Source organism: Corapipo altera, unplaced genomic scaffold, assembly GCF_003945725.1.
Source record: "Corapipo altera isolate COAL_440 unplaced genomic scaffold, ASM394572v1 0, whole genome shotgun sequence".
Lineage (NCBI taxonomy): Eukaryota > Metazoa > Chordata > Aves > Passeriformes > Pipridae > Corapipo > Corapipo altera.
The window spans coordinates 34,473,871-34,486,564 of NW_020884872.1; the positions used below are offsets into that span (position 1 = coordinate 34,473,871).

The following is a 12,694-nucleotide window of genomic DNA, read 5'->3' on the forward strand; positions in this document are numbered from 1 at the left end:
CCTGGGTGTTGCAGTGCAGCAAAAGGATACTGTATAGCTTTGTCTCACTTGTGAGGGGAAACTCGTCCAGCACTCTCAGATATATTTTGGCTCTCCACCAAAAAGGAGGAGAGGTAGGTAATGAGGGCCAGAGGTAGGTAAAAAGCTGTAAATATGGCTGGAAAAACTTTGCCTTTGTCTTTCCCCAGTGTATGGTCCACAGTTGTCTTTCCAAGCACACAAGTAGTTGTTGAGATGTGAGAAAAATTAAAAGAAAAACATGTCATGGTATATCCAAATAAGCTGGAGAAGGATATTTCAGAGAAGCATTCCAAACACAGGACTGCACAATCCACCTGCCATAACCTATTATCAGAGTATGTGGTACAGCTCCCATTCTCATGCCTTACTTTCCTTTTTCTCTTCTTCTTTCTGTTTGCCTGCCTGAAAGACGTCTGTTTCGGACATCTGGCCATAGGGATGGGGGTTCAGTTGATTTCGGCTGGTACAAAATCACTCTCCAGTCTGTGGTTGAATTCTCGTTTATCCAGCTGAAAATCTGGTTAATAATTCACACCATCACTATAAGGAAGATAAAATCATTGCCCATGCATTAAGTAAAGCTAAATTCTCTACTAAGAGGGATGGCTCTTCGACATATAGCTTAGAGTACATGTTAATGTGAGAAAATCTGGGGTTTTTTTAAAAAAAACTGCTCCCCACAGTCCTGAGAAATTAATAACTTCAAGAAATTAAAATATAATCCACTCAGCAGTTGAAGTAGTTGCAAATATTTTTAGTTCTAGCTTTTCTTTCATTGCAAGAGATATTTTGCTGTATAAAATTGAAATAAATAGTATGAGTCAACCTATCCTTTTCAAATGTCAGTGTGGTTTGGTTCTGATAAACTGTTGGGTGAGTGTTGTTGTGAATTCACAGTGGCTATGCATTATGAATTAATGGTAAAATGACATGCTACTTTTATTCATTCTTTTATAGAAATACAACAAGAGAGAAAGAAATACATAAAAAAACCCCCCCAAAAACCAAAACAAACAAAAAACCCCCCAACAACCCAAAGCCAAGCATGTTGCTTAGAAAAACAACCCCCTTGCCCCAAACCCAGCTTCAGTGTATGCTGTAATTCATGTACAGTAATAGTTCACATTGACTGAGTATCACAAGTCTTTGGTTAAACCCTGTTGTACAACCTGAGAGTAACTTTTGTCCTAAATTTATCCCTTGGTCTCATGTGGTAGGGCTACTTCCAAGCTAGCTCCTCATTATTAATGTTGAGTTTGCTTCAGTGCCTTCTTGAATAAACTCAATTCCTTTAAGGCTTCCATTTCTTACCAGAAAATACTGGAGTAGAATGTGCAATGTAAGTACAGATTGAGTTCTGTCACAAAAGCCAGGTATTTTGAGAGTAGCCATTCAAAAGGAAATATCTTCTTTGTTTACTTGTGAATCTCACATGTCTTTCTTCTGGGGATGTCTAAAGCTAAAAAACACTTTCCTGCCTTTGCAAATAGACTTTTACTCCCTCTAACCCATCCATAGGTCCACTTGACATTGACCTGACTGACATGGTCCTGCCAGAGAATAAACTTTCCCTTCTGTTTTCTAAGCTGTCGCTGAGCAGTACCTTTGGGCGAAACAATTGCATGAATTTCTGGTAAAATTCTTTGGATGCAAAATAATAAATGAAGGGATCTATGCAGTTGTTGAAGCAACTGAGGCACAAGGTGAGCTTGTAGGCAGGGTACAAACTGCTGTCATAAAATAGGCGGATGATCATATGTGCAAGTAGGATAAAGTTGTTGGGGGCAAAGCAAGTGATGAACACCAGAAGGACAATTGTCGCCAGGTAGATGGATCTAGTCTTCTGCCTATTACCATATCTGTTCGATGTCTGAATTAGCTTCCGAATGATGCCAATGTAGCATCCAACTGTTACAACAAAAGGGATCAGGAAGAGCACGACAAATAGGGTGAGGAGAAAGACTACCCAGGCTTCAAAGTTGGGCAGCATATCCCATTTTAGGACATCAAAACAGGTTATAATCCCCAATTCTTTCACTTCATAGGTCAGATCTGTGCTTTCTAATGGGTACAAGGCTAGTAGCAAGAAAATCCACATAGCTAAACAGGCAGCAAAGGCATATCTTTTTCTTCTCCACTTGATCAACTTCATGGGGTATACCACACCCATGTACCGCTCAATGCTGATAAAGGTCATGGTCAGTATGGAAGAATACATATTGGAGTAGAACATCACAGTCACAAGGCTGCAAAGAGTCTTACCAAAGCTCCAGTGATTGCTTTGGAAGTGATAAGAAATCTGGAAAGGAAAGCAGCTGGCCAGCATGAGATCCGTGATGCTTAGGTTGATCATGAAGATGACAGAAGGTGTTTTGGGTTTGATGTGCCAGCAGAGCACCCAAAGGGAGAACAAGTTGCCAGGGATGCTGATCAGTGCCACCACTGTATACACAACTGGGAGAGTGATGGAGACAGTTTTATTCTGGAGCATTGCCAGTGTCAAAGCGTCAAGGTGGGATCCGTTTTTAACCATTATTCACAAGGGGGTTGTTGATTCCTGTAAGTCAGCTGGATCATATCATGAGCACTTGGCTTCAAAACCTAAAGGAGAAATGTTAAGTGAAAAAAGGAATACATCAATACAGAAATTAAGAACACAGTCCTTCTATTAATGAACTAAGTAGTTTGTCAGATTTTCTCTGAATGTACCGAATCTATTAAAATTACCTTCTGAAAACTCTCTCCTCCCTCCAAATCATGGTAGTGTTTTACCAGTCTCACTTCTTCCTATCTTTGAATGGCTACTTTTTCCCTGCTGAACGTCTTTCTACTCCTTAGAATTATTAAGGCTGGAAAAGGCATCCAAGCTCATCAAGTCCAACATTTGTCCAAATACCACCACATCAATTAAACCATATGACTAAGTGCCAAATCCAGTCATTTCTTGGACACTTCCAGGGATAGCAACTTCACCGCCTCCCTGGGCAGATTCTTCCAATGCTTGACCACCCTTCCAGTGAAGAATTTCTTCCTGATGTCGAACCTGAACCTCCCCTGGTGCAACTTAAGGTCATTTCCTCTTATCCTTTCACTTGTTACTTAGGAGAAGAGACTGAAGCCCATCTCACAACAGCCTTCTTTCAGGTAGTGGTAGAGAGTGATTAAGGTCTACTGTGAGCCTTCTCTTCTCCAGACTCAACAACCCCAGTTCCCTCAGCCACTCCTAGTAAGACTTGTGCTCCAGACCCTTCACCAGCTTTGTGGCCCTTCTCTGGACAGAGTCTAGCACCTCAGTGTCTTTCCTGTAATGAGGGGCTCAAAACTAGACATGGTACTTGCGGTGCAGCCTTAACAGTGCTGAGTACAGGGGTGTGATCACTGCCCTGATCCTGCTGACCACACTATTCCTGATACAGGCCAGGATGCCATTGGCCTTCTTGACCACCTGGGCATACTGCTGGCTCATGTTCAGCCGGCTGTTGACCAGCATCTCCAGATCCTTCTCCACTGGGAAGGTTCCCAGCCACTCTGCTCCAAGCCTGTAGTGCTCCGTGGGGTTGTAGTGACCCAAGCGCAAGACTCTGCATTTCACTTTATTGAACCTCATACCATTGATCTTGGCCCATCAATCCCACCTGTCCAGACCCCTTTGCAGTCTATTCGTTACCACACCTCTTATGTTACTGTAACATGAAGAAAATCACCTATCACAAACTGAAATTAAAAGGAACACTAAGCCACAGATTTTCCATGAGCTAAGTCCATCCTATCTACTCTAGATGTTACGACCTTGATTTTTGTGGTACACAATATCTTCTGACTTTTTCTCCCCAACTAAACAGTGATCAATTCAAAGTAAGTGCTGAAGTTTTCTTTTTTTGTTGTTTTGTTTTCAGCTTAGGGAAAGGAGAACTGTGGGAAGATGACTGGGGATAAAAATGAGAGGAAAGTTAGAAGTTATATTCACATCCTAACAGAAGTTATAACAGTACAGAAAATATGGGGTAAAATGGAGCTGCTACTTTCTGGATGGATTGTGGTTGGCAGCTCCACGATGATTCCCCATACAACAGCAAGCACCTGCTAAGGGGGATGGAACAGAGGGTGGAGCAGAGGGGAGACCCCACAGCCAGGCTCCATGGTGAAATCTCTCTCCTCAGATGAACTTGGTTCATTAAAGCCTAATTGTAATATTAACTCACACCTCCATCCCAAAGTTACCCACCTCCAAGGTATGATCACCCCTCACTGGGCATGCACTCTATAATTTTTTTGAAAACAAAGTGGGAAAATTTTACACCAATCAGCAACAAAGGTATTTCTGACTGAAGTCACTCAAGCTCCACCTAAATATAAAGAAATAGTATAAAAGTAAATCTAGAATGGGGTGAAAGTTAGGAAGGCTCCATTGTAATTGCTGGGATTAATCGAAGGGCTGAACCTGTCTTCTCCCTGACATGGATATGTATTGCATAAGGGCTGTATTCCGTGTGTGCTGAATACTTTATTTAGGATAAGAACTTGTCTCAATATTTCTTTAAATACATTTTTGCAGTCAGATGCCATCACCAGCCATCTTCAAACCTTAACCTGTCATAATTTTATATTAATAAAGTGTGTTATTCTGTAAACTGTTAGTGTGAGCCCTTGACAGACACCAGCAGTTGCCAGCACTCAAATAAAGTGGGAAGATCTGCTGAGGGGTCTCCCTTATGGTGTTGGTGTGTTTCCCTGAGTAAGTCAGTTGAACCACCCTCTGATTCAGCAGGACTGATCAGTGAAGCGTCCCGTAAGAGGACACTGACCGACTAGTCAGGCACAAGGGTCTCCACTTTCCTGGGGCATTGACAGGCAAATACTAACAGTCGAGGAAATTTCCCCACAGTGAGGGTCAAGAGAATCTCCCCTCTTCACACAACAGGAACATGCAATCCATTATTCTTGGTATATTTATAATATAAACAGAATATAAAGAAAAAAAACAAACATGAGAACAAGGGACAGATTGCAGTTGTTTGGACTCATTTACAGGCTGAAAGGACCAGGCTTAAGAAGGAGCAAGCCCTCTGCTAATAAAAAGAAAAGCTATTGACTTTCAGTTTCTGCAAGATGTAAGTTTTTTAAAAATGTTCTGTTTGCAGCTGTCTTATTTGCACCACCTGTAATTCTCCAAAATTAGTTTCAGTTTAACAGCCTGCAAAGCAAACCCATGCTTTCACTGTCTGGCTTATATAGATCTATCTTGGCAGAAGTAATAGATTATGGTTTAGCTTATTTATTTTAAGCAGCATAGTAGCATTCAGCAGGTGCAGGCAAGAACCCGTGCCTTAATCTGCTACATGTGTGCCTACTTTCATTAAGCTGCAAATACAGGGATGCAGTTTCACAAAAGTACAGGCTTGAAAAAGTGAAGAAATGGCAATGAATGTCCAGAAAGGCAGAGGATAGATCTAGAGTAAGTTTTGTGAAGAGTGGCAATAGGGGTTTGAAGAGGTGGCAGGCCAAGTCAACTGATAACTGTGGGCACATGTATTATGTTTAATAACAGGCAGAGAGAAGGTTCAGACACACAGTCCTGCTTGTAGACTCTGATCGCCTTCACTGTTTAATCCAACTATCTGATTGCAAGACACACCTGCTGTAGGAGGTCAGATTAAAAAACATAGGTGCCAGTTAGTTGGTGTCACTTAACCTCAGATCTAGTTAAAACAGACCTTTAATTTGTGTGGTCATAGGTCATGAGTAGTATAACAGGTCAGTCCCTCAAAGAGGTCAGCCCTTGGTGCTGGCAAACTCTAGAGCTGGAAATAACCATTCTGATAAAAATTGTTTTTTCTGACAGAGGTTCTTACTGAATAACTTGCTAGACCTTTCACGAAAGAATTGTTGATGGTTCCTGAGACTTGGCAAATGTGAAGTCTCTAGTGAAGGCTGTAGTGCAGTAGGGAGGCACTCAGCTCAAAACCACCTGAGCACAAATCCAGAAAACCACAGAGCAGCAGCAAGCAGCTCAGTGGCAGCTTATTGGGGTTCTTTCTTGATCTGATCAACTTGACACAGTGCTTCAAATGTCAGCTAAAAATATTCGGTAGTGGTGAGAGTCAGTATCAAGCAAGTGATGCTAACTAATGTTGCCAGTCTTTCAGGAGCTTCTAGCTGAGCTGTTGGAAGCCTAGGAAGAGGAACATGAAAATAGGATTGCAAAGTAGTCAGAGATGTGCTACTAATATATCACACACCTGACACCAAGCAAACTTGGTCTAAGTAATGAAGTGATCATCAGATGTTCACAACTGCAAAAAGCCCTCTGAGCCAAATCCATTGCAAAGGAGATTCAGTTCTTGTCAGGGGAGCTAAATCAAGAATGAAACTAATTCTTCATTTTTTCAGGAGAACTTGAAAAAGCACTCGCTGTCACATAACTCTTGGAAAAAAATCCTTAATGCTCTCTATTTCAACTATCCATAGCAAATACCTATTCATGAACTCTATAGCCTCAAAAATCCTTCTCTAGTGGCACCTCTGTGTGCCTAAGAACCCAAAACTTCTTGAAACAATCAGAAAAAAATTATCTATATCAGAGTATGTACAGAGCTCTAATAATATGCTTTTGCAAGTGAAAGGTATTTGCTATCACAGACCCCTAGTTACTATTCCTATAGAAATTGTAGGTACTTGGGAAGGTAGCAGCATAGGTGGAAATTTCATTATATCTGTCTCACTGGTAATAAAGCTATTGAATAAGTCTTACATTTTGTTTTGTGTTAGGACTAATCACAAACAAATCTTCTTCTATACTTGCTTTTTCTGAGAATACATCTTGATAAGCAAATCAAATCATGACTAGGCTTTGCGAACGAAGATTTGGGAAGGCACTACCCACGCTTGTTGCAAGCGCGTTGGTGGCTAAAAGGCCAATACGAGATAGACATCTTGATAAGAAGGAGATAAAAAATGCACACATAGATGCTGCAGAATACAAAACAGTCAGCATTCATGGCCTGGCTAAAGGCAAGTTTTATGCACTTGTGAAATGTTACCATCAGTAAAAACTAAGTACCTCCAAATCTAGGCACTTCTTGAATTGGAGATAAAAGACACAAGACTTTGTGGTTAGATGCCTACGAGAGCTCTCCAAAAAAGAAAAAACCTTGGCATGGTTTTCACTGATAAAGATGCCCATCACAAGGAGCAAAAGAAGAATGTTGTGGCGATTCCTTTAGAGTCTTCTTCTACAGGGGAGAAGAGGGCATGCAAAGCACACAAGATTGATGTTGCAAGTCGTTCTTGAGGGCAAACAGCCTCCTGGGGAAATGTGGAGTACAAAAAATTCTCCTTCCAACTTTGTCTTTCCTTTTGGCATATCCTCTCAGGCTCTAATCATGAATTCCTTGCTCAGGAAAGTCTGGGCTAGAAGAAATTCCTGCTCTGATTCACCCTTACTTGTGGTGATTTGCTTTTTAAATGGCCAGGTGTGCTGGTTTTGGCTGGAGTAGAGTTAATTTTCTTCCCCATGTCTGGTATGGGACTATGTTTTGGATTTGTGCTGAACATAAGGTCGATAACATAGAGATGTTTTTGTTATTGCTGAATAGTGCTTACACAGAGCCAAGGCCTTTTCTGCTTTTCATACTGCTGCACTGGCGAGGAGACTGCGGATGCATAGGAGATTGAGAGGAGTCACAGCTGGCACAGGTAACCCAAACTGACCAAAGGGATATTCCAGACTATATGATATCATGCTCAGTATGTCAAGTGGGGGGAAGAGGAGGAAGGAGGGGACATTTGGAGTAATGGCATTTGTCTTCCCAAGTCACCATTACTGCTCTCCTGGAGATGGCTGAACACCTGCCTGCCCATAGGAAGTAGTGAATTAATTCCTTATTTTGCTTTGCTTGTGTGCACAGCTTTTGATTTCCCTGTTAAACTGTCTTTATCTCAACCCACGAGTTTTCTGGCTTTTACCCTTCTGATTTTCTCCCCAGTCCTGCTGGTGGGGGAGGAACTGAGCTGCTGTGTGGGGCTTGGCTGCTGGCTGGGGTTGACCCAGGACACCAGGTTAAGCTGCTGGAACCACAGTGTACCATTTCAATGTACTTTATCTCTCCCACTGTTGTGTTTATAGGGGTTTAGTTAATGCTGTATTTACATTTTGTTCAAGGTAACTTTATGTCTTTCCCTCACTGCAACCACAGTCTCTGTCTGTCTCTTGTGGTTTAATTAAAAAATGTCATACATCAAGACAGAGAAGAATATCACTTTAGAGGTTTAGAGTCCCCTTATGTTTTATGAGTTTTTTCCTTTCAATTTCAGATTTCCAACACAATTCAAATCACTGAAGCTTGCATAGATTCTCTTGAAGACCAACTTTGCTGCAGGATAATTTAAAAATATCCACCTTCAGCTAAGATTTCATATGCATAATCTGTAAAAATATAGTTCTGTTACATAAATATCCCTGTCAGAAATACTTTTTATATATTGTTTTTATTTTTTTGGGAGAGCTCTATTTAAACTGCAACAGACAAATGAAAATACAAGTAGACTGAAACAAAAACTCAATAAGGATTCTTCAAGTGACATGATCCAGTCTTGTTGGCAGTTACAGCAGTTCTCAAGCTTCTGACACAGAAAGAGAAATCTTAAGCTTTTCTACTTGCTTCATTTCTGAATCATTTAGCGGATGAATGTATTTTAGTTTCATATTAGGTACTAAGCACCTACAGCCTCTGGAGTAACACACACAAAATCCATGTAGGATTTTTTTGCTACTCTTTGTACTCACTGGTCATTTCACTCTGCACAGAAAGCTCATTTGGAAATTCAGTAGCACTAGGCTTTTTTCCAATCTCTAAACAAAGGTGACAGCTGCTTAGTGCTTTTTTGACTGGAACAGTGATTCCTTTCCCTTTGATTGGCAAAAGATGGCAAATAAAACATTAAAAGATGTACTGAAAATCACACAGTAAAAAATTGCAAGAGAACTGCATTATTTCTTTGCTATGGAAGAGTAACAGTAGAGATGTGTCTACTTTCTTTTTGGAGAACTACTAAAAAAACTGGTATGTTTTCTTTCTTACGTCTATTATCTTCCTGTTTTCAATGTCAAGTGCACCTGTGAAAAAGACTGAAAAGCCAGTGAGCCAAATGAAAACAAGAATTGCCAATTTATAAAAAGTTTTGTGATTTGTTTTGTGATTTGAGATGGAAAAATAAATGTCAAAATGTATCATGAAGCAGAAAGCCTTTCAAAACTTATTCTGTTTCATAATTTTTGGTTCACTACCTGTCAAAGTGCAATTGCATAGGGAAAAATGGTCTTATTTCATTAATTATTTGATATTGTTACACTTTCGGAAAGACACCCTTCTAGCTGAAGAGTGTAGGATGGCATGTTTCAGATTACAGGTAAAATAAACTGAAATGCAATTTCAATTCAATTGAAAACAGATTCAGAATGAAGCAAAGTGAAAGCACAGATTTTACTGTAAGCACTTAGAAAATCATATTAATAGTTTTTAATCAATGCAAGTGTGGCTGAAGAATGTATTTTGTTTTTTCTCAAAAGAGCACTTTTTAGAATTTTTTAAACTTATTTTATTTCTCATTTACTCAGTTTAATACTATTACAAATCAGTAACAAGAGTTAAAGGATTAGGATAGTTTATGACTACCTAACTGTAGTTAAAACTGGTTAAAACTTAGGGATTGTCAGAGTGCAGTGTTCCTGCTGGGTATTCAACCCCTCCTGGACTGTCTGAATTACTAGTAAGATGAAAGAATATTACACAAGCACAGAAAACAGATGCTTAATTTCTACTGTAGACTGAGTATGAGGAGAAGAAGGAGCCAGGAAGGCAAGGAGTCAGGAGCCAGGAAGGCAAGGAGTCAGGAGCCAGTCATCTTGAGCTGTGAGAAAAGTGAAAAACACTTTGATATTTAGATAAAATAAGGTGTTTTAATATGAGGAACAAGAAGGAAAAGTGCCCTTCTGTAACACATCTCAGTTATTGTTCCTAAAGCATTGTTGGTGCTTTTCAGAGAAACACTTCAGTGAATGTTCAAGTTCACCAAACTGAGGAATGTAAATGAGTTCATCTCTGGTTGTGTGTTTCTTAAACTGAACATGGGCCTTACCAAAAGAGACTGCAGGTTTTGCCTTGATGATTCTTTCTCATCCTTGCAATGAACTTTCATGCAAATTTTAGCTTGTAGGATTACATCTCAACATCTCTAACAGCCATGAGTTTGGTTCACTCAGTCAAGATGTGAACCCAAGTCTTCTAAGAATCTTCTTTGTATTTGGGCTTATATGTCCTTTTTGCTGATTTTTTTTCTTCCCGTTGTTTTGTTCTGAGTAACATTATTGCAAAGATCTGAAACTGTTGCAGAGCCTGTAATATTGTCACAAAGGCATTATTTGATGCTAGGCTTTATCTTCTTTTAAGAATAAATACATTTTGGAAATATGACTTCTACCCTCTGTGCACTTGCGTGTGCAAGTATTTCTGAGAAAACAAACTGAATCTGAAAACATCTAACTAGCTGCAATATTCCTGACCTTCTGTGCCATTTAGCTGTAGAAAAATAAAAGTATTGTCTATTTGTTATTTTTCACCAAAGATTAGTCAGAAAAAGGACATAAGAAAACCATATGTATATCTTCACTGCAAAAGATAGCATATTTTTTTTACAATGAAAGACTTACATTATAACTACTATATTAATCAAAAACTCTTGTGGAGACAAACTTCAGTCTTTATCTTAGCGTACCCAGTCAAAGTAAACTTTATGGTGGTTACAGCTCTAACCTCAAATAGTCAGGGCAAGGTAAAACAAGAGTGTCTTCTCTCCACAAAGATTTCACATTGAGAGGTAAAAAGCCCTCTATTTTTTTAGCAAGAAAATATAGAGGCATTACCAGCTTTCATGTAGTGGAGGGTACATGCCTCCATCTGTTAGCTGTATCAATGTAGACAAAAGCAACTTTATCCAAAAGTGAAGGAAAATAATCCTAGCATTTCTGCTTACTAGGAAGTGCTTCTGTTCTCCAGCTTGAGAGAGTGCAGGTTTGATTCCAAGTTTGAATGAAAAAGGTATTATTAAGTATGAAGTCTAAATATATAGATGACAGGCAAAGAAACTCCACAAGAAAATATGTACTAAATCTTCAGAACTAGGTAAAGCAATAAAACTAACTGTACATAGCTACCTTTAAATTTCCTGGACTGTGCAGTGTCTGTCCTGGACTGTGCAGTTTTGCTGATAGTTGAATTTTAATTCATTCGAACCTTCACCTTTTCTAACCATAAATCAGCAATGTCAGGATTCTATGCTGGTGTTAGCAACGTTCATCCTAATTTAGATAAGATTTGCATAAACACAGCCGCTATCGTCTGTGTTAATAAGGCAGTTCAGTGTGAAACTCATCAATGTGGCATTTTAAAAAGTTTGTTTCTGCAGCAGTCAGGTTTTTGGAAATAGTAAGTCTGTGGGCCAGTATTGACAAATACTGCAATCTCTGCATCTGAAGTGTGATTTTATGATTCAAGTGATAGTTACATTACAAAATGAAGCAGTTTGCACTTTTCTTTATCAGTGCTCAAGAGAGTTTTTAAAAATTCTGTGAGCAAAACTTTAGATCAATTGAAACCAATAACTCCACTGATAGATTTTCTAAACTGGTTTAAATTTCAGAGCAAGCATCCTAAACTGGGTTTAAAGAGGTTCCAATTTATGGGTTAATAGCTAAAATATTATATATATGTTGATCTTTCCTACATACACAGATTTAGTAAGCTTAATTTTTTCAAGGCTGATATTTTAGAAAGGATTAACAAAGCTAAGGCAACATAAGAGTTCAACATAAGAGCTGAGAAATTCATTCTGTAGGACTTACAATCCTCTGTGATCATTGCTCATGTGCATACAGTCATATCCCAGTGGCACAATGTAGCTTGCCTCTTGGTGAAACAATGCAATCTTGCACATATCGTGGAGGAAGAGCATGCACGCAGTTCCTGAAATATTACTGACACCTGGCAGGGAACCTTCACTTCAGAGGATCACAGTTTTTGTCAGATGGTCGACAAACAGCTTGCAAAGCTCCTTTTAACTACTCTGGCAGACATCCTGTGTGGTGTGGAGTTATTCTGTGCCAGAGGGTCCTCCTGCAGGTACCTTGCCCTTGAGTTATGGCAAGATGATAAAGATTTACGTTTTTATGGAACTTTGACCATGGAAATTGCCAGATCAAGTCGAAATTTAAATAACACATGAAATGATTTCCTTTACAACTTTAAATTTTTAAATATTGTCTATGTCCAGGATTGATAGACCAGTGGCTTCCGGTCAGCAATCACTTCCCACTACAAATAATTGCCTCACACAGCTGTTGTGAAAGTCAGAGAAAAAGGTGTAGTTGATCATTTCCTTTCTGACCTCAAATTCCAGGAAAAGAATTTAGGTACAAGGTGCTTATGGTAGACCATTTGACAGATTCCTAAGAGATAATCCCTCAATCTTCAGAAAACTTGATGGTCTTACATTGAATCTGCATGGTCAAACAGGCATTTTACAATAAAAAATATATATATAAAAACACGTGTGTATATGTATATATATATCTCCTATTTGAAATCTGTACTTTCTATCTTTTCATCTCTCTTTTCTG

General features: G+C 39.3%; 1 protein-coding gene across 2 annotated transcripts in view; it reads right to left on the reverse strand.

The window, feature by feature from the left end:
- Positions 1 to 1,024: 1,024 nt before the first annotated feature.
- P2RY8 (P2Y receptor family member 8) overlaps positions 1,025 to 12,694 on the reverse strand; it is a 52,782-nt gene continuing 41,112 nt past the window's right edge. For both annotated transcript variants that reach the window (XM_027643282.1, XM_027643273.1), the window contains exon 3: positions 1,025 to 2,622. In XM_027643282.1, the coding sequence (XP_027499083.1) occupies positions 1,481 to 2,554 (1,074 nt within the window). In that variant the 5' untranslated portion in view covers positions 2,555 to 2,622 and the 3' untranslated portion in view covers positions 1,025 to 1,480. The remainder of the gene's footprint in view (positions 2,623 to 12,694) is intronic.